The sequence below is a fragment of the Sycon ciliatum genome, chromosome 8 (genome assembly GCF_964019385.1).
Source record: "Sycon ciliatum chromosome 8, ocSycCili1.1, whole genome shotgun sequence".
In the NCBI taxonomy this organism is placed as follows: Eukaryota; Metazoa; Porifera; class Calcarea; order Leucosolenida; family Sycettidae; genus Sycon; species Sycon ciliatum.
In genome coordinates, this window is record NC_088650.1 from 22,812,805 (window position 1) to 22,834,931 (window position 22,127).

Consider the following 22,127-nt stretch of genomic DNA (forward strand, 5'->3'; position numbering starts at 1 on the left):
CACGGTCTGTTTGATTTGCTTGTCGGAAGCGGGCAGGCCCCGGGATAATGTTGTAACCTGAGTGACTGTGCTTGAAAAAGCGTATAGTAAACAAACAGCAAATTGCTGCCAACCTACTCTACGTTGAAAAAGGATAGAAAGAGAAGGTAAAAAAAGGAACAGTTCTTCTAGCATCAGCATCACTGACAAAACTATCACAGACACATACACAACCAAACCTAAGATGTCTAACAAGCATAAAATCATAAAACAGTACTGGAATACAAGTCGAGCATAGGACAGCAGAATGCCAGCGCCGCATACTGCCACTTGACTTGTACACTAAAAAGTACGTAAAATTTGTTGAATCTCCACGTAGAACACAGAGATCAGCAAAACTATTTCCCAGTCCTCGTATAGGCAGTAAACAGATGGGCTTTATAGCATGAGCTGGGGGAAAACCTAGCAGTAGAAGCCGAGATACACGGAAAGCAGTAACCTATGTTGAAAATACTTCGGAGTAGGGTAGAAAGTGGTACCACAGGAAGGATGGCATGACTGGGGGAAACCCCTAAGAACATAATGTGACCTCTACAGCTTACAGGGGAGCAAACAAATTTCCTACCTACTCATGATTGCTACTGTACAACTGTTAGTTTTCAAGGTTCCCAACTATGGTAACGGACACAAAGGTTTGCCAATTATTTGCACACACACGCACACGAGTATGCATGGGTACTGGCAAGAAGAAGAAAAAACGAATACGGTATAGTAGATGCAGTGACACAACGTGATTGTTGTCAGCACGCAAAGAAGAGCTGGGTCTTTATGCTGTCGCCTTGATCACCTGGAAGGACAGAGCACATGGCAATGACATAATTTTACTGTCACAAACAACCAAGGACCCATATAGCTATTCACATCAAACACTACAGTGCTCCGTCAATTAATTAATTATTTCCTGAGTCACCTGCTGTATGTACAATGCCACAGGCCCACAGTGCCAACAGGAATAATGATGGACACAGGGACAGTTGGGCAGAGCTACCCCCCCCCCCCCCCCCCCAGAGGTATGTCTGGATACGTACAATTATCTCAATAGTTTGACTTCACAACAGCGAGAATTCCCAGGTTGCCTAGAGTGCTCAACACCACAAGGATGGAGCAATACCACAAAGCTGTCCCCTTGGAAAAACGCGATTCCGCGGCCGCGGCAAATTTCGCAGAAGTTGCCATCATCCGCGGAAATCACGGAATCCACACTTTTGCCCGCGGAATCTGATTTTTTAGGGTAAATTACTAAAATTACTACTCAGAAGGCAGCAGAAAAACTACTTTGCGATCTGTTTGAGCACATTTCTCTCCAAGATTCTTCACTCTTATTCAGTTTGTGACTGCAAAGGATAGTATGAAAAGTGCTCCTTCATGCGACTATATTTGTAGTTGTCATATCCTCTACGAGGAGGGTGAAAAACTTGCAGAAAGTGCCGCAGATTTTTGATTTTACCGCAGAAAACCACCCTTTTCCCCGCGGAATTTGCTGCGGAATTTTGAATTCTTGGCCGCGTTTTTCCAAAGGGACAGACAAAGGCAGAAGAGCTGTCCGAGGATTGCCTTAGCTTTGCTATGTGCATGAAACACAGCGTTACAACAAGGACCTAGCCGGTTGTCTGTTCTTTTCTGCCTTTGTAGTTTGACTTCACATGCCTGGTGTACTCATCCAGCATAATATCATACTGCACACACCCGCAGTTGTTTAGCGTACACAGACAGTGTGGTACATGACATTGATTGTACTGCGTCTAAAATCGGACAATCCAGGAAGCCAAGACACGAGTTACAGGACACTAGTAAACCGTGCTGCTGCCAACGGATGGTGACAATTTACCTTTGAGACATCTACACCAGTCAGTCGTTGCACAGTTTCTGGCAATAAATTGACAATGTCCAGCACTTCCTTGGTCATCTTGGCAGCACCAATTTCACCATCGCCACCGGATATCATCACTACATGCTTGGCCTTGGCAAGCGGGGCAGACACTTCAGCAACCACCTTGGAACAACAAACATGCACAAACAAAGAGGTGCACATGAGTATACTTGAAGTAAATTCATACATGCACACATACACAGCACACACACACACACACATGCACACACACGCACACACACACAGTGACACACACACACACAGATGCAGATTGAGAACATGGTGCGTATGGCAGCGAGGAAGGAAACCAGCAAAGACTGGGCACGCAGCATACCGACACAGTGCAATGCCAGGAGTTGTCCCACCCTGCAAGTCACATGACTCAACACAAACTTCATAGATACGGGCACAGGCCTTTCTCAGGTTCGGAATTCTTGTGCATCATAACTGGGCATGTTTCCGCGTTGAAGTGTAACAGCAGTATGCTGAGTCCCTAGCTTAGCTTATGCTGAATGGTTAGAGAGGAGAGAAAGCAGGGGCATCTGTTTGTAATTAACTAATGTGAAGGTTGAACGTAACGCCCCATACCAGTAAACCGGAGTTACTGTAGTAGACCAGATAGCCAGCCCCCACGTGAGCTACCAAACAAAGCTTCACTAGACCTGCACGGACAGTCATTACCTTGGGCAGGGTTTCCAGGACCATGTCCACCATGGCTGCATCCTGGTATTCTTTCCAGGCATCCGCCTTCTTGGCCATCTGCTCGGCTTCAGCGCTTGCCTTTGCTTCAATGGCAAAGGCTTCAGCTTCACCACGCACCTAGTTTTAGCAATGAGGACAGCAAAGAGAAACTTACTACTACTCACCACTCGAGCAACCCAGCAATCATTACTACACCAACAGATTATCAACAGCTACATGCAGTCAAAGCTGATAATTAAAATTAAAATTTGTAGCGCACACGGGTGCCAGATACCAAACAAATACTGTAAAACATGTAATTTTTGGTGTATTAAAATTTCGGTGTCAGGGACCTGCCAGGTTTCAGGTGTAATTTAGAATTAAGTGACCAGCATTCCCTGCACATACAGTGCATACTCTGGTGCCTTTTAGGTTTAATCTAAATTTAGGTGCTTGTTTTCTCTACCGAAATCACCGAAATTAAAGTTACACCGAAAATTACGTGTTTTACAGTACTAGAACTACAAGCAGCAGTGCTAAACACACTTGTACAGATCACAGTCATATGTTTCACGGTTCACGAGAGACTCGGCTAGACCCAGTGCCATCCGTAGGAACTCCTCGAGGATCAAGGCACACATGCACCTCCTAAGACGATCAATAGGATTGCTTGAAAATCGCACGGAATTAGCAACAAAAGCAAACAAATTGTGCGTACATACCCGAATTGCTTCAGCTTCAGCTTCGGCCTCCAGGACAATGCGTTTCCTGCGGACAACAGGCAGAGGAGGCGTACACAGCCAAGCATTACCATCAAAAGAGATGGAGGTGAATGCTCATTCACATAAAAAAAAGCGATGAAAGCAGTGGGTATGCGTGTGCACGCACGAGTGCTCTTTGCAAGTGTGTGCGCGCGCGCGTGCGTGCATGTGTGCATGCGCAGCTCTGCATGAGTGCTCTAACTTGTGAGATTTAGCACTTCGTTATTATAGTATAGGGCTTTTTACAGTATACATGGCTGAGCATCATTGATGAGCAGTCCTTCATTTCCTGATGTGCTGTGCAGTGATAGATGCCACAGGATAACACAACATGTATAACAATACAACACACGCCAAAAACACAGCAACATGTCTATGTCCACAGTGTGTATACCTCTCAGCCTCAGCCAGGGTTTGCATCTTGTATCGAGTAGCATCAGCAGGCTTCTTGACGCTGGCTTCTAATTCTCGCTGACGACGTTGAATTTCCTGCACAGCCACAAGAGTCCAACAACAAAATAGAACAGATATTGCACGTTGTTCCTCAACACGTCCAGCAATATTAGCCGTGCCTGGGAGTTGGGAGCTGCACAAACAAAGTACCATGCATGCTTATTCCGTTTCCAGGTTGTGACCCCACCTGGGTTAGCTACAATACATGGGTGATTTATACAAATCATTCATCATCAACCTGACATTAGCAACAGTACGAATACTAGCACACAATGGAACGCGTGCTAAAAGACACCTGAGAAATACGGACACGTGAAAAGCAAGGAGACCTTTTGGTGGTTTCCACAAAGTACAGAGTCGCAGACGTGAAACCTCCACGGTAAGGACACCATAACGCATGTGACAAGGTTTGTTAGCCCCACTACTGTAATAGGTGTCCTGGTTTCTAAGGATGTGTTTACTCTACTACAAGTATGTACAGTCAGACCACCTCGCTTATCCGGTCCTCGCTTATCCGGTCCTCTTTTATCCGGATCCCTCGCCATCTGGAAGAAAATCGTTGGTTACCGATTTACAGCATATGCCATGCATACATACAGTATGTGTGTTCGATTATCCGGTTCCCTCGCCTATCCGGATATTTTTGTGGAAAACGGATCCGTGCGGTTATGCGAGGTCTGACTGTAGCTACAAGGTTGCATGCACACTGAAACGGGAAAACCTACCTGGTCTTGAACACTGATGGCTTGTTGACGTTCAATAACCTTAACCTGCATCTTCTCTTCCTCAATTTGCTGACGGGTTTTGGCAGTCTAGGCACAACAGAATCACACACATCCCCGCATCTGTCAAGTATTCTTGGAAATATTCTCAATCAATCTTGAATAAAGCAAAACTGGAAAAGCTTGAGCAAATCAACCAGTTCATGAGATGTTGACAATGGTTCTTGGACCATTTTCGCTTCTCTCTCGTCACTTTGACTTGATTTCATGGAGGAAACTTAAAATTCATTTACTTTTTCCCAATGTCACTAGCTCTTCATCTCCTAGCAACCACCACGAACAGTTCCCATGTGGCACAAATGAAGATTTTAATAAATGAAGTTACTAGCATGACATCTAGTTTCAGCTACTCTTCGCTCCAACCAACTGTCCCACTACAAGTCACGCACAAAGAGTAATAGAAGAGGCTTACTTGCAGCGAATGAGCTAGATCCGATTCAGCTTTCTTCGTATTCACTTCCCTGTCGTAAGCTGCCTTCTTGAGATCAAAGTCGCGCTGGGCCCGTGCCACTTCAATGTCATTCTCAAACTGTGATGCCAGCTGTTGCTGTTCTGCACGTGCTGACTGCATGCCAAAAGAACACGCACACACGCACGCACACACACAGAGTTTGTGAGTTACAAGTATGCGCACAGGCAGTATTGGGGACACAGCAGAGATTCAACCGAGTCAGGTGAAAAAGCTGGAATGCATTAACAATAATTGATCACCTGAGAAAATCTAGCAATTTTACTGTGCCATAAAAACACACCCACACCTGCCCACCCACCCACACATGCGCACAAACGCCTGGACACACCCACACTCAGAACACAGGCTACACCAGCACTTCATTGTGCCAAATGTAACTCAGCCTCCATTTCTCCCCCCCCCCCCCCCCCCCCCCCCAGATATGGACTACTAGGCACAATTCATTCATCACGCACCTTTATACCAGAATCTCGAGCAGCACTAGCTTCACCAATCTGAGCATCACGCTTTACCTCTGCGGTACGTGCCTTACCCAGCGCACTTAAATATCCCTGTGAAAACAAGATAGTGCGTCAAACCAAAATAGAACCAGAGATTAGTGCAAACAAATAAGAGAATGGGTGCCAAACAATACGATGCTAAACAAAGTGCTACGTGTATATGTATATGGAATACAAGGATGAGTGTCCGAAGACTACACCACAAGAAACAATGGGCACTGATGATGATGGTGCAAAGCACATACCGAAGTCAAAATTGATCATGACTAAGGCAACAAGAACGCAACATAACTACTTACAATATCATCGTGAACGTCCCTCATCGTGTAACTGATAATAGAAATGCCCATGTTGACAAAGTCAGCAGAGGCAGTCTGAATCCAATGCAACAACAACAGCAACAGCAGCAGCAGCAAGAATAACAATGACAACATTCAACATCGGTGATGGCAGCAGAGAAAATCAATACTACATCTACCAGCACGGTATGGGAAAAAACTTTCAAAAAAGCTAAAAGTCAGGAAACTTAATAGGTAGCCGGTACGCCCCAAACAAATCCAATGCTGGTGTGTGCACTAGGGAGTCACAGGGGTTTGCACACACCACACATATGTGTGCACGCACACACACCACGCACCACACACACCACATGCCACACATACACACACTCAGACTCACACACACGCACACTTCGACACACAGCTGCTCTCATGAGGAGGGGAACAAAGGTGTAGCATCACGGCAGAACATTCAGTCCCATGCCGCTGCAGATCCTGTTGCCTCTGATATCTCTCGCCATACGCACAGCAGAACTTGAACTGGAGACACTCCTTCACTCACTCTCTCACACACACACACACACACACACGAACGCACGCGCACACACACACACACACACACACACACACACACACACACCACATAAACATATCCTAGGAAGGGATAACAGTCAAGTATTTCCAAAAAAAGGAAAACAAGATTTTATTCACCTCAAACACTTGATTGGAAAACTTTTGCCGATCTGAATATATTTCCTGGAGAAGACAAAAAAAAAGAGCAACAGAAAGGTAATTTAACACACCTATCAGCTCTTGACCTCTTGCGATTGCTATAAAGAAGTCCTTCTTTAGAAGGGAGAGTGGCCGGAAGTGACAACTTCGGTTCTGGGCGCTAATGTCCACAAGGTCGGAAAGATCGGGCAGTATGTATCCCGTGTTGGCGGCACATCTTCATTACGTCAAGCAGCTTTCTCCGCACACTGCAGAAATCAAAAGCACTCTTCACCTACTGTTCAAAATTTTCGCACTGAAGTGAAGTAACAGTTTGTGCACTACAGACCACGGAGGGACTGGAACGAATCAGGCAATGACGGGGGTGCCGGCATGATAAATAATCGCTTGGGGGTGCGCGAGTGCGGGGCATGATGCAGAGTGCAGCGCGCCCACTCATGATCTCAGGCGCACACTCTTGGCAGCGGCCTACACATTCTGCACGTACTTCATCACCGTGCACCTGGTCTGGTGAGAGCTCATGGCCTGGCACAAGGGGCAAGTGGATGTGTCAAATAAACATTTACAAGGCATAAGTTAACACGTAGAACTGATGCTGAGTGGAATGAGCAGCACCGCAGGACCTAGTGAGATACAACATTCATTGGCCAGCATCACACTGCTCGATAGCATGCACTCATGGTAGGACATCTCGAGCCCAATGATGAGGTATACGTCAGGGAGTCGTAAAATACCGGGAGGCGACACGAGATGCACAGCCGCGTCGGATGATTGACTCAGCTCGGGCACGAGTGCTGAGGGAATATATAGAATCCCCATGAGGTCAAAGCGGCGCAGGTCATGCACAAAGAACGCGTTCGCTGTTTGGTCCCAAAAATCCAAAAAATAATCCTGCTCCCAAGGAATCGTCCGAGTGTCAGCAGTTGATTTGGTGATTCTAAGTTTGTGCCTTGACGGGGTAAAGGATGATGGAGCTTGACAGAGATGCCTGCCAAAGTGATGAGTCCACCGTGGAAGATGTAGATGACGCCACGTATCCACTTGGTGACCTGAGTTGTGGAGATGTTCAGCTGTGGACTACTGGTGAGATTCTCTCGTCTGCATTTTTTGGTCTCGTCTTGTCCTTGTGAACACGAATGTATAATCTGTAGCATACTAAGCGCCCCAAACTCACCCGAAAAATGGGAGTCTGCCCACGGTGCATTGTCTGTTCACTATGACATGTGACAGTGTTGAAACTGTGACAGGATATTATTTTATTCATGTCCTGAATATTACGTGTGTACCTAGTATGTAAATTGTTGACATTATAATTATGTAAACCTCCGCCCTCAACCCTTGCTTTGCCTATGTGCAGATCCATGTAAGAGTGGCAGTGCCACCATGGTGTACAGGCCTATGGAAGGTGAAATAATCCATGGAATTTGCGAACTGCTGACCATGAGACAGGCGAGTGTTACTGATGCGATGGAGTCATTCCTGCATATTATCAGGACACAGTTACACAAGGCATCAGGTTTTGGAAATCTGCTACGTCAGGAAGTGTGCCAGCTGAAGGCATGCAATGGTGCTGGCATTTCGCAAGCATGGCAACAAGTGCTCTCCAGCATCTCAACAGCTTTTTCCAAAGTGAAGCTCTGTATAAGACACAATATGACACAGCTAAAAACAACTGAAGAAGTAAAATGTGAATGTTGCACGAGCATGCGTGTGTGTGTGTGTATGTGTGTGTGTGTGTGTGTGTGTGTGTGTGTGTGTGTGTGTGTGTGTGTGTGTGTGCGGCTGTGCCAAAGCCTAGAGTGTTCATTTGCGGCTGTGGCAGGGACTTCCGTCGGCCCAATGATCTAACCCGCCACAGGAAATACTGCAACTCCTGATGCTATCATTGCACGGAGCAATGGGCATCCAAAGGTCCAAAGGTGTATGTGTGTTGTGCATTGGTGGTCGATTCACATGGCTTTGCCAGTTGTGTGGATTATACAGTTATCTGGTGCAAGTCTTGATCTGTCTCATTCAGATCTTGTTCGCTATCGTTGCTATAAGAGAAAATCTGTGGGTGCACATCCAGTGCATTTGCAGACTTGCGTTCTTCTCTTGCGACGGGCGTATGGATGGTATGTGTGTGCGTGCGTGTGTGTTTATGCTTCTGTGATAAGTGGATCAAGCAGTATACAGGGTATTCACGGGTATTCGCCTTCAGTGCATTTGCCGATAGTGTGACTTTCGTCGCAGAGAACTTTGCTCAGTCGGTCAGGCGACTCGGCCTTACGTTTCCTGAAGGCAATGTGTTCAGAACACAGTTACTTCAAGTATGAACAGCTATGAACAGTTAAGAAATGACAAATATTGTGTGTAGTTCATGGACCATAATGTGAAACACTTTGAATGCAGAAGAATGAGGATAGTGGCATCAAATGCTGCATGGATTCTGTTTGATATGCTACTTTTTTTTCCTTTCCATGGAAAGGTGAGTGCATCAGCGATCTTCATCTCGAAACTTCACACAAACCGAGAATGGAACTTGGACAACATGAAGGGGCCATGGGCATGGTGTGTTTAGTGAAGAACTATTCCGAAAACAGGGTGTCATTCGCACTTACTCAATTCAAATTTGAGTATATTTCGTGAATAACTTACCTTGACATTCCGTCGTCTCCAAAGCAGTGAACTTCCCAAAAAAAATTAAAAGCCACGGCTCAACCTAAGGTAATGCGTGGTACGTATCAGAAACAACCAGCTTTCGCTCTGGAGATCCAGAATAGGCCTCGAAGCATAGCAAAAACAATTGAGAAAAAGAAGATGACGACGACGTTTCAATCACGCATCAAATTTCGCGGGTCGAGTGCAGCAATCCTCGGATCGTGAAATGTGTGGCGTGTCGCCTCCCGGTATTTTACGACTCCCTGGTATACGTCACACAAACGCTACATGTACTGCAGCCTCCTCGGGCCAAGACAACTCCATTCAGGGCCCAGGCAATGACAGATTTTATCACGACACTCTTAGGCCAAGCAGTTCACAATGACTGCCGAACACACGAGTAAAGACACAAGATAGAACCACACACACACACACACACACACACACACACACACACACACACACACACACACACACACACACACACACAACACTACGTAAATGGGCCGCCGTGTTCGCGAGGCACACATCTACCGGAGATAGTCATTCTAAGAGGCAGAGAAGTAAAGAAAGTGAGAGGTGCATGGTTTACCTCTACTGTCATTGTTCCCATAATGGCGCGTTGGTGACCCTCCTGTCATCACATCACAACAGTACACAAATACAGTCATGTAAGCAAACCTAGATGTACATGTGCTACACTGAACGGTATGAACGGAAAAAGCTCACGATGACATAGATGTCGTGGCCCGAGGTCGACGAGGCACATCAACCGTGGCAGCAAGCCTGGCAGGCGATGAGTCAACAACAGCTGACAAGCGATCGGCAACCTGACAAGTCGTGCCAGCACCACAGCAGTACGGTAACTCTATAACTCTCTCTCTCCAAACTCACTACATCATCACTTACCTCTTGTAACTACAATCATAGTCTTTACGCACTTACACATTCGTCGTGGCTAACTGATATGAAACTGTAACAACCCGGCGCTCTCTTCTGCAACTGTATTGCAATTCATTATGAGCCTAGCTTCTACCGTTCTACACCTTCTCTTATCCCACCTTTATGACTAGCCGTTATGACTAGTGAGTACAATGAGTTTGTTCTGATCGGCTGCTTTCCCAAATATAAGCCCGTGTTCTTGTTGCATTCGTCCTCTCGCTCCGGCACTGCCTTCTCGTCTTTTTGTCTCCCTATCTGTATCTATCTGCAAGGTACCTGTACATCCTTGACTATGGAGCTCTTGGTGTGATGTTGAGTGAGGGCTTGCGCATGCTGTGCACGTGGGATTCTGGGTCTTGCTCACACTTCGTGGCGGTCCTATTTGGTGTTGTTCGCAATGCAGGCTTTTGACGGACCCTTGGGGTCGGGTCTTGACATAGAAACCTGACATGTACAGTAAATGAATTGAATTAGCAATGCATATCTACACTGTGCTAAGATATGAATGTATGCAGTGCATGTCACTACAGTCCTGCTCAATGAAATCCGGTCGTCGTGTGAGTCAGGTTTGCGCCTTGCACCATTTCGCAGCCCAGTGTTCGCAGGTCCAGGGCTGCGCAACGTTCGGCGCGTGCTCGAGTGACTCAACTGGACTTCATTAAAGCAGTACTGTACTTGCTCAAATGTAACGCATTTTCACGACGAACATAAGCTACTGACTGGCCTGTGACTCACCAAGGTTTGCAGTACAATGTCCTGCACCACGCTCGGCGGCTTGCCGAGAAACTGTTGACATGCTGTAGCTAACATATCACGGTTGTTGGACTGGATCTTCACCTATACCAGCAACACATCACCAACAAAAAACACATAATTATTACAACGAGCAAGGGGAAATCTCTGGATATATGCCACACCCAAGCTACATGCAGAAACGAATAACAGTTAGTGGTAGAATGGACACAGGTCAATCTGCACACCATCTAAATCTGCGCCTTGATCCTTGAGGGTGGTGGCGGTGCTATGGATGCGGAAAGTTCAGTCTGACTGGGTCTCACAAGGACAATGAAATTATATTCCATAGCAGACTATTGTCTAGGATGTCCTACGTTCCGACTAGTGACAGCCCTAAACAAAGTACAAGGAGTCGCCTCAACAGACATAAACTGATTCTTGCCATTGGTTTACTCACTACTCGGGTTGATCAACTGCTGACAAGCAAACAAACAACTCGGCAGCGTCTCTGAAGATTATTGAATGGTCCAATGGAATGGTAACGGATAAAGGTCATAATCTCGGTGGAAGGTCACTGGAAACGGTGCGGTAGGCTGCTGCATTGCATGTGTGCTCAGCAGTGTGACAAGACAAAGCGCAGCAGCAAGCAAAATGGAAGTGCCGGGTAGCAGCACAGAATACATGCACATGTGACTCACCATGACACGAGTTGAGCATGCATAAGCAATACTATATACGCACACAGGGAGTGGGTAGAGCTAGGTAGGTAGGGGTATTGGCGGACACTCATTATCATAGCTGCACAGGTCAGTGAGCACTGAGCATGCACTCCTCCACCATCAGTATAACATTCCACCATTGTGGATAAATTAGTGTACGTAAGTGGGCCTGGCAAGGTCAACGCTTGCCAACCCACACACATACACATGTGTACATGCGTCCTGGCCACACACGAGCATGCATTGGGGGTACCGTTATGCGTGCTAAAGAAGAGAAAATCACACAAAAAATGGCATCGGCAGGCGAAACTATTATGTCAATGGCTGCAATGTTTAATCCAACAAACTACAATTACAGGGACTCATGCAGTCGCATTGATTAAACATCAGGTGAAACTTGTGCAAGTTCCAAAGGACAGGAAACACACTAACTTCATTCTGGCCACTGCCGGGCCATAACTTTCATAGGGAAACATGGCCAACAAGAACACCATGCTCTGCAGGGAGTCGTTTAGCATTCTGGCCACTGCCGGGCCATAACTTTCACAGGGAAACATGGCCAACAAGAACACCATGCTCTGCAGGGAGTCGTTTAGCAAACTAGTGCGTGTAAAGTACAGTTGCGCTCACTGAAATCCGACCCAAAGTGCAAAACTAGCGCAATGGACCTGTTCCGATTACATCACTGTATTCGTACATGTGTACGTCAAGCCGCATTCGTGCCACTTCCAGGGCGTCAAGGGCCGTTTAACTAACTTGAGGGCGCCAAAAAGCACTTTGGGTGGGATTTAACTGACCACAACTGTACACGTAACATATTCCCTGCAGTGACCGTGCTTGTCTGTCGATACCCAGGCACCCCTCCACACTGGTACGGCGGGAAACAGAATAAATGCGTGCAGTGCATGGGTCACCACAACAGGTGACACACAATTAAGTACAGGCATACCGCAGTAGCTGTATCATGGCAGAAGAGGTACAGTCAATGACAGGGCGCCGTGTGGCCCCCACTGCAAATACCAGAAAAGTCTAGACAAATAACTCGCAAGTTCAATGCGAAATATCGTCAAAAGGAGTCCTGGGCCTGAGCCGTGGAGCAGTACATGTAATCAGTGACTAGTCCAGAGTCGGTAATTATTTCCCATTGACTGTACTAGCTTGCAGGGCAGTAGAACACAGTGCACATACCTGGGCGATACCGATTACAGAGATAGGCACACCAAGCTTAGTGTAGACCTTATTGCTGTCAATGGTCAGGGTCAGTGTGTTCAGAGACAATCTGTAAAGGACACAGAGAGTGAAGGTAACAATATACGCATCAAACACATGCACACACACACACACACACACACACACACACACACACACACACACACACACACACACACACACACACACCTCAGGTGTTTAGCCCATTCACGACAGCTGAAGGTGATTGCAGTGAACCACAACTACACATTTACAAGGCACAGCAGCTTGATCTGGGAAAGCACCATACAGCGACATCCACCAATAACTGAGTGACTTTCATCACACAGCCTATAGAAGTGGCTTTTCAAACGGGCGAGCACACACACACACACACACACACACACACACACACACACACACACACACACACACACACACACACACACACACACACACACACACACACACACACACACACACACACACACACGCATAGACATGCACTCACACCTCCTCCTCGTTCGCCCACTGCCACGATTGCCTATGTGTCCCCTAACGGGGGGCGACTTGAAGGAGTGCTGGCTTCGGGATGCGGCATGAGAGACGTGAACAGCCGTTTTACTGTTTTTTTTTCTTTTCTTTTTTTCTTCGCTTTTACGGAGTGACGGGAGGTGCAGCTATGTCTAGCGATGTCTTGAAGACGGCTGAAACGGCGTGTGCAGACCGTACACAAGAGTGGCTTCACGGCAGGTTGTACACGAGATCCTACCACGCTGTAAACTCCATCCTGACGCCTGGCTCTCCACTCACACCTATCATCTGCTGTGCCAAGCCACTCATCCATACCAATGGACACCGACGCCAGGGCATGCTTGACTGGGTCTTTCCATCTCTTCCGGGGGCCATGTGGAAGTCATTTAGACGGCAAGGCACCAAAGGCAAAGAGCAGTTGGCGGGGAACACGGTCACCGGTGACACCCACGCTAGCCAGGTGGCCCAGCCATTGGAGACGCCCTTGTCAGAGACCTGCTCCATGTCTCTCCACCACTGCCGTACCTGAAGGGTTGACACGTGCTCGTTTATCTGGCGCGCCCGATTGATGCCAGGATCATGCGTATAGATTGCAGGTGGAACGAGTCCAGACGCTGCTGGAGATCCCTTTGCCTCGGTGTCCAGTTCTCAGCACCATACAGGAGTACCGCCAGCACAGTGAATCCGTAGACAACACACTTTAGACCGATGGGAAACTCTGAGTTCGCAAACACAGCCTTCTTCAAGGCGCCAAATGCACCCGAAGCTGCAGCGATCCTGCGAGAGACATCAAAGCTACTCCTGATGCTGATCTGGCAGCAAAGATAGCGAAAACTGTCCACACATTCAACGGTTCCAACCAAAGGCAACATATCCGACGCCACCACACCAACACCCATAGGCATGAACTTAGTTTTGCCCAGATTGACTGACAAGCCAACATATCCTGCAATCTTCCGAAACGTGGCCAAGGCCCTTTCAGCACCGCCGTAGGTGTTGGCAAACAGCGACAAATCATCCGCAAATTGACACTCCATTTCCCACCGGGAAAGGTTCCAGCAGATCTGCGCCGAGACGGATGGATGCAGACATGCCTTCATGGAACGACCGAATGATAGAAACCAGCGTATCCGGCACGCCGAGCTTGGAGAGAACCCTCCACATGGCTGCTCTAGGTACTGAATTGTCTGCTTTGCGCAAGTCAATGAACACCGCAAAGCCCTTTGACGAATGTTCATGCAATTTCTCGGCAACCTGGCGTACTAAGAACACCATGTCTGAACATGCCCTACCACGGCGAAAACCACACTGGGAGTCAGGCAGGTATTCCTTTCCAACCAGCTTCAGGCGATCCGCTATTATTCTTGCCACCAGCTTGCCGACCATGTCTAGAAGCGCAATGCCTCGCCAGGTACCACACTCACTAAGATCACCTTTCTTGGGAATAGGAATTAAAATGGTGTCTACCCAATCCTGAGGAACCATTTCCATCCTCCAGACTTCAGCCAACAACAGCTCCAACCTAGGCACCAGTTCAGAGCCGCACTTGAGCATCTCCGCTGTTATCTCTGATCGACCACATGCTTTGCTATTTTTAAGAGTTCGCATAGCACGGTGTATCTCATTGCAGGCTGGGGCGTTCTCATGGTCAAGCTGAATCAGTAGCTGACCAATGGAATCAATGGCTTCCGGGAAAAAATCACTGATCACGTTCAAGACACCATCAAAATGCTCCCGCGACCGCGTACCTGTTGCCTCTGGGGTCTCGCACACAACACCCTGTGCATTCTTGACAGCAGCTGTCTTGCGGGGCTGCAATCCATCAAGTGCAGCCTGGCTCCTCTTGATGCACTCCCAGCCTCCCTTAGACGTTAGACTAAAGCGCTCGCAGTACTGAGCCAGTTTTCTCAGCCAGTCCTGCTTTGCTTGACGAACGATACGGCGAGCTGAACTTTGGGCCTTCTTATACAACGTCTGATCGCCTGCCCTGTTGGTCGACATCCAGGCTCGGTAGTAATCATCTCGCTCACGGAGGGCAGCCTCAATCTACGGTCGATTGTCCAGGAACAAGTCTGGTTGTTTGCGCAGCTCTCTGCCAAGACATTACTGAGTGACGTCCGCCGCAGTCCTTTTCAACGCAGCCCAGCAGCCATCCACAGATAGCTCATCTAGCCAGTTCTGAACCAAGGCAGCATCAAGACTATTGGAATATTTTGCTCGCACTTCATCATTGGAGGGAGCCGTTAGGGCTGCGGAAGCGATGGGTTTGTTAGCTGGTTTACTTTGTCTGCGGCAGCTGGGCACCGCCGCCAAGCGGTATCTCATGGCAAGGAACTCATAGTCGGCATCAACACTCCACAGAGCAGAGAACTTGACAATCCAGACATTAACGCTGGCATGACTGTGGAATAATACAGTAGTCGATACAATGAGGCTACCCATACCTGGGGTGGTGCCACGTGTGCGTGTGTATGTCTTTCTTTCTGAACCAGGTGTTGCAGATGAGCGCACTGTTTCTGGCCAGGAAGTTGAGCAAATCCTCTCCAGCAGAATTCATGATGCCATATCCATGTGCACCCCTTACGCGGCTCCACTCGTCTCCAGTAATACCAACATCAACACGAGCATTGAAGTCGCCGAGTATGACACACTGTCCACTCCTGGGTATACTATCAAGGAAGGACTGCAAACTTCCATAGAACGCAGCTTTGCAGAAAAGTTTACACTCACTCACACACACACACACACACACGCGCGCACACTCACACACACGCGCACGCTCACACACACGCACGTACGCTCACATATACACACATACGCTAACACACACACACACACACACACACACACGCACGCACGCTCACATATACACACACGCGCGCGCGCTCATACACACATACGCTAACACATGAACACACACACACACACACACACACACTACTACTACTACTACTACTACTACTACTACTACTACTACTACTATGTACAGCTACCCTATCGGGCCACGCCGCTCCCAGAAGCGGGAGACAACGACAAGAGAGAAGAGAAGAGAGAGAAATCGCCAAGTCAACAAAATTGGGCATGGCGTTCCAAGTCCTGTGGCCTTGAGAACCGCCTTTCGCAATGCTCGCATTCATGACGGCAGTTGTTCCTGGCTGCATGTGACATCCGTTTCGCACGGTCACAGTGATGACGGCTCAAACCAGAACGGGAGCGGAAAGATCGGCGACAAACATCGCATCGAAAAGAGTCAGATTCATGGCGAATAGATACAGCTGGGACATCCGTGAACACAGGACAGCGATGCACAGCCAGTCCTCCAGCGCTCTTCAACCCCTGCATACACTTCATACATTGCCTGGCACCCTTCTGACACACACACACACACATCACACACATCACACACACACACACACACACACACACACACACACACACACACACACACACACAGCTGAAGTAACCGGTCCCAGAAAATCAGCAACACAAGAGATGTCCCAGTACAGTGATATTGAGGTTCACAATCGCGTTAGAAAAAGAATGACTTACTTTTGAACTTTCTGAATGTATGGCCACACAAACACCCGACCACCAGGTACCATGAGCGGAGGACTGTGGCAGCACCCTGCATACATCATAATGATAATCATATATAGGTACACCCCGCACACATGATGGGCACACACGCGCGCGCGCACACACATACACACGGTGTACATCAGCACAGGAGTCAAATACCGGTACATGCATACATAAACATATACAGAGAGAGAGAGAGAGAGAGAGAGAGAGAGAGAGAGAGAGAGAGAGAGAGAGAGAGAGAGAGAGAGAGAGAGAGAGAGAGAGAGAGAGAGAGAGAGAAGAGAGAGACAGAGGTTGCCCTTGCCCCTCCCTCACCACGAATAGAAACACTATGAAACGCTGATAGTATACACACAGATGAGATTATGATTGTAAAATGTACAAAAGGCTTCAAAGTTCAAAGCGTAGAAACGGTCAAGTCCCCTCCACCCCCACCACCATTTGCACACCTGTGGTAAATAGTGCGATTTACGAATGACCCTGTCTTTTATTATTTCTGTCCAACAGACCATGAAGGTCATGCAAGTGTGTGTGGTCGGTGTGGAGTGTATGGGCGCGTTTGGTTGGTACGAACTAGAACAGGATTCACCAGAACAGCGCGTTTGGTTGGGACTGCACCTGTTCTGGGTCGGCCAGAACATGTTCTGCTTGCTCCGGCCTCGAGGCCGGAGCAGACCGAGCAGTTTTACTTTTTCACAGTGAAACCTGGCGGGAACATCGATTTTGTTCCCAAGTGATCACGTGCATACGCTTTTGGGTTGGACTCGTCGTACCGTACTAAGTGACCATGGTGACCCATACACATTTTGAAGAATGCACCAAGTTTGGCACATTTTTCCACAAAAATGTGCTCTGTTTCTGGAGTACCGTTTGGTTGGCATGAGGCTGCTCCATGTGCACCAGCTGTTCGATCCTGTTCTAGATCGTACCAACCAAACGCACCCTATGTGCGCGCGTGCATGTGTACATGCATATGTGCATGCACAATATCAAGAGTGCATAAACAAGAGTATGCAACTGTGGTTATGGCCCAGTGCGCGGCGTGCTGCCTTCATTACGTAGCTTGCCTTCATCACGCTCTGAAAGCATGCATTCAAACTCACAATTTCTCGTACGAGCTCATCCGTTTTTGCTCGATTCGTTCCAGTACCTACGCGATCTCTGAATTCTGGCGCGTGAACTCCAGTTCCGTACGAAAGTTCATTTCAAACCAGAGGGAAAGTGCGGTGTTTGATTTTCCGCAGTGCGCGGACTGCAGCTGAATGATGTAATGAAGGCAGCGCGCCGCGCATCTGGCCCATAGAAAAGAGATCACAGTTGCAGTTATGGACTCTTGACAATATTGACGTGAAAACTCCACTACCGTAGAATCCCGCGGATAAGCCCACCCGCGTATAAGCCCATGCCCGCGCATAAGCCCAGGGTTTGTTCGAACATCACAAAGCTTCATTGTACAAGCCCATGGGCCTAGGTCACACCGAGAGTCCATAAATTATGGACTCTTGGCCATACCATGTACGTAGTACATGCACATTAATTATTTTTTTAGTACATTTCAGCACAATCATCGGTGGTTTTTGTTTGCACAGTGGTTTTTAGCATGTATTTCTCACTTCCTTGATACTTTTCAATAGCACAACTTGGTGTCGGCGTATAAGCCCATGTCCGCGTATAAGCCCATGTTCTCGTATAAGCCCACCGAAATGTCCTTGTGAAACAGATAAGCCCATGGGCTTATCCGCGGGATTCTACGGTATCCAACTTGAAATTACTCGCACAAATTGCATAAATTCCTTGTATAATAAAATATATACCCTTTTGGAATTTAAAGTAGCGCCGGCGCAATTTTGTTCAGGCTCGTCTGTCCATTCTCTATGAGGATAAATGACAATGACAAAAACGTTCCAATTTTTTCCATCACTGCAATTCACGACTCATAGTATGAAGGTTCAACTTCTCAACAGTGCATCGGTTTTACCAAAAAAGAATGTGTGGCCGAAACACCAAGGATTTCAGTGTTGTGAAGAATGAAACTACATGTACATGAGTTACGAAGTACTGTTGATAAGTAAGGAGGAAAGTCTGATACACCCAAGAGAAAATACATAAAATTTACCTGACACGACCATACATTCGTTGGGCCCGCATGTTTCCCAGCCAGGCATGGCTACGAACAAGTAGCCAACACAGGAAAGTCGTTCAGAATCCTTGATGATACAGTACCCAAAATTATGAGAATAGACGAAGCCAACAACAGTGAGGTAGATGTCTAGAGCCACTGCCTCTCTCAACCAGGGATGCCAAAACAGTCAGCGAAGAAGCATCACACTCTCACATTCCTCAGCTCGATCAAGATGGTTATGCAAAATCATTTCTGTGACTTTTTGCCATAAAGTCGTAAAATCACGACACTTCATCAGCCCATGATCGTCATTTGTACAGCGTGCCATGCGTTACCAATGGCTACATTGCCAAAGACCTTATTCTTGCGCATGCGCTTTGTACCAATCCTTTCTCTCTCTTGTTCAGCCACGATTCGGTAGGGCCTCCTTGTTGCCACCATTATTCGCATTTCATACCCGTTACTTACCCTAGCTCACTCCTTTGCTATTAGGTTGGTCTGGATAAGCCAAAATGGGTGACTTTGACAAAACTACTACAGAACTAGAAGATGTCGCGGCCCCTGAGGTTCATGATGTCAAGCTTTTTGGCAAATGGTCATCTGACGAGGTCCAGGTGAAGGAAATCTCACTGCAGGTAAGATATCGCCTGAGCCGACGAGCATGCTGAACTGAGAATTAGTAGCTAGTAGCTTGGACAAACCGATCTGTTGATGCAGTCGGTTAGCAGTGGCCCAACCAAAGTTTGGGTTGTAAATATGGAGCTGAGACGCTTGGATATCATTGCAAATTTGCCACGAGTTGATGATGGAATCGATATCGTGTGTTTTTACTGCCATTGGATAGGACTATATTGCCATCAAGGAGAAGTCCGCCACTTTCCTTCCTCACACCGCTGGACGTTATGCCGTCAAGCGATTCAGGAAGGCCCAGGTATGTTTTTTGTTGCGTTATATATGCGTGTGTGCTGTGATTTCGTTTTGAAATTTTTTTACATTCACCATACGTGTTAAGTATAATAATTGTCATGTATGGAGTGCGTACTTTTTCGGTAGCTGTTCTGCTTGTGGCTGTATGTTTGCATGCTAGTGGTTGAAGTACAGGTGTTCCGGTTTTAGGCGCCCGAATTTAAATTATGTAGCTCGTATTGGACTTTCCCCTTTTCAAATCAATTTTTTTAATTCGTCAATGACGAATTATAAATAGAATCACAAATAAAAATTTTGTTTCGTTTCCGTACAATAAAGGAAAAAAGGAAAAGTAGTTATCGAGAAGTTTATCGTCTAATTTTATTTTATTGTTCTTGCCGATAGATTGGTACCTTTCACAAACTATGTTTGTATAGCCAAATCACTTGCACTTGACTTTTGTGTGCATGCATTTAGTGCCCCATTGTTGAGCGTCTCACCAACTCCCTGATGATGCACGGTCGCAACAACGGCAAGAAGCTGATGACCATGCAGATTGTCCAGCAGGCTTTTGAGATCATCCACCTGTTGACTGGCGAGGTAAGGCATTCTTGCTGTCAAGTCAATCTATTTTTCGTGTGATTGGGGCGGGGGTCCTAACTGAACTTTTTAGTTTCGTGTAATAAGTATCTATGATACCGAATAGCATCTTAGTTGTGAGTGGTGTATTCAATTTTTGCTTTCTCTTGTTGGTTGGTGTAGAACCCCCTGCAGGTCCTTGTCAATGCCGTCATTGCCTGCGGTCCTCGTGAAGACTCCACTCGCATTGGTCGTGCCGGTACTGTCCGTCGTCAGGCCGTCGATGTCTCCCCACTCCGCAGAGTGAACCAGGTCAGTTTGTTAGAAAACCCAGCTCACGGGAAAGGTTTACGGTTGTGGGTTTTGTCTATGCAGCTCCTCTCACCACTTGTTGGCACTATGTTTTTAAAGATTGTCTTTTGGTTTGATTTTTTTGTTCTTAGGCCATGTGGCTCCTCTGCACTGGTGCTCGTGAGGCTGCTTTCCGCAACGTCAAGAGCATTGCTGAGTGCCTCGCTGATGAGCTCATCAACGCATCAAAGGTATGTTGTCTTAAGTTTGTTCCTGTTTCCAATGGTTTGTTTTTCTTCTAGGTCTAATATAGCTTGAAAGTGCTACGTCACAGCATAGCAACAATTTTAAAAATTCAAATTGGATCCAAGCACATTTCAAGTGGTTACTCACAGCGAGGTGATATAGCCGGTGAAATTGACTGGGTTGCCTAATGGGGGTGGGGTGGCGACTGCTGGCAAAGAAAAAGTCACACCTGCATACGACATGAGTGGCTTGCTATGCACCAAGACACTGTAGGCAATAACAACGTCACACCTTAGTGGATCCAAAGGAGAAATCTGATGTGAACTTGCTACTCCCTTGCCGTTTTGACGTCATCATTTTCAAGCCCTATTTAGGGCTGAAACGGTTACGCCAGTCAACCATTTCCCAACAGTCCCTCGGTTACATTTTCACGGTACATAATATACAAATGTTTTGAGCTGCGTTCGCTTGGGAGCATAAATGGCAGATACTATTCTCATTCTCAACTTTTGAAGCTTTACCTTCCCCTACCTTTGTTCTTCAATCTCCCACTTATATAACCTGTTGCCTTGTTCTTCTGTGGGTTTTTTTAGGGATCATCCAACTCGTATGCCATCAAGAAGAAGGACGAGCTTGAGCGTGTTGCCAAGTCTAACCGTTAAACTTTTTTTGTGGAAGGGACGAGAATAAACGGGAAATGCCAAAAAGCGGTGCTCTGTTGTGTGTTGTGGGTCTTTGCCTTGTGTTACTTCACCCCGGAACTTAGCTGGTAGCTATTCAATGGTTACCATCAAGAGTACATAAAAACCTTTTTAGTGATGTAGTGCGTTCAAGCAGGTCTCTTTCTGCACAACTGCAGCTCAGTTGTACGCACTACGCCATTTCCCGCGCGCCTCAGATCTGCACCAAATATGATGTAATCACGGAATTCCACCGTAACCGACACCCATAGCAGAGAAGGCCCCAAGCTGCACACTCTGGTTTTAATGTACAGTCTGTATCGGCTATAGCGTACCCTTTTGATTTCCGTGATTTTATCACTATAACCGATGCATCACTATAATATTATGCGATA

General features: G+C 47.1%; 2 protein-coding genes across 3 annotated transcripts; one reads left to right on the plus strand and one right to left on the minus strand.

The window, feature by feature from the left end:
* Positions 1 to 66: 66 nt before the first annotated feature.
* Positions 67 to 19,254, minus strand: LOC135822381 (flotillin-1-like). Its single transcript, XM_065335133.1, has 15 exons — positions 19,025 to 19,254; positions 16,876 to 16,951; positions 12,793 to 12,883; positions 10,886 to 10,987; positions 9,801 to 9,842; positions 6,548 to 6,592; positions 5,858 to 5,932; positions 5,514 to 5,609; positions 4,999 to 5,151; positions 4,530 to 4,616; positions 3,746 to 3,840; positions 3,313 to 3,358; positions 2,591 to 2,728; positions 1,868 to 2,032; positions 67 to 826 (listed from the first exon to the last, which is right to left on the minus strand). Exons 1-15 carry the CDS (start codon positions 19,071 to 19,073, stop codon positions 806 to 808), a joined length of 1,281 nt encoding a protein of 426 aa, XP_065191205.1. The 5' UTR covers positions 19,074 to 19,254; the 3' UTR covers positions 67 to 805.
* A 117-nt stretch (positions 19,255 to 19,371) lies between these two features.
* LOC135822382 (small ribosomal subunit protein uS7-like) lies at positions 19,372 to 21,759 on the plus strand. 2 transcript variants are annotated; one of them, XM_065335135.1, is made up of 7 exons: positions 19,372 to 19,447; positions 19,523 to 19,665; positions 19,875 to 19,961; positions 20,414 to 20,536; positions 20,699 to 20,827; positions 20,959 to 21,057; positions 21,646 to 21,759. In XM_065335135.1, the coding sequence occupies exons 2-7, from the start codon at positions 19,543 to 19,545 to the stop codon at positions 21,712 to 21,714; spliced, it is 630 nt and encodes a 209-aa protein (XP_065191207.1). In that variant the 5' UTR covers positions 19,372 to 19,447; positions 19,523 to 19,542; the 3' UTR covers positions 21,715 to 21,759. The 2 variants fall into 2 exon arrangements, with proteins under 2 accessions (XP_065191207.1, XP_065191206.1); XM_065335134.1 differs by lacking the exon at positions 19,372 to 19,447 and having other exon boundaries at positions 19,455 to 19,665.
* The last annotated feature ends 368 nt before the right edge of the window (positions 21,760 to 22,127 follow it).

Excerpts from the sequence above, each read along its gene's own strand:
- LOC135822381 (XM_065335133.1), bottom strand. The coding sequence starts at position 19,073 with ATGCCTGGCTGGGAAACATGCGGGCCCAACGAATGTATGGTCGTGTCA. Across the intron at positions 5,152-5,513 it reads CTCGAGATTCTGGTATAAAG|TCAGCACGTGCAGAACAGCA; the intron begins GTGCGTGATGAA and ends TTTGGCATGCAG. Across the intron at positions 2,033-2,590 it reads TCCTGGAAACCCTGCCCAAG|GTGGTTGCTGAAGTGTCTGC; the intron begins GTAATGACTGTC and ends TGTTGTTCCAAG.
- LOC135822382 (XM_065335135.1), top strand. The coding sequence starts at position 19,543 with ATGGGTGACTTTGACAAAACTACTACAGAACTAGAAGATGTCGCGGCC. Across the intron at positions 19,666-19,874 it reads TGAAGGAAATCTCACTGCAG|GACTATATTGCCATCAAGGA; the intron begins GTAAGATATCGC and ends GCCATTGGATAG. Across the intron at positions 20,828-20,958 it reads CACTCCGCAGAGTGAACCAG|GCCATGTGGCTCCTCTGCAC; the intron begins GTCAGTTTGTTA and ends TTTTGTTCTTAG.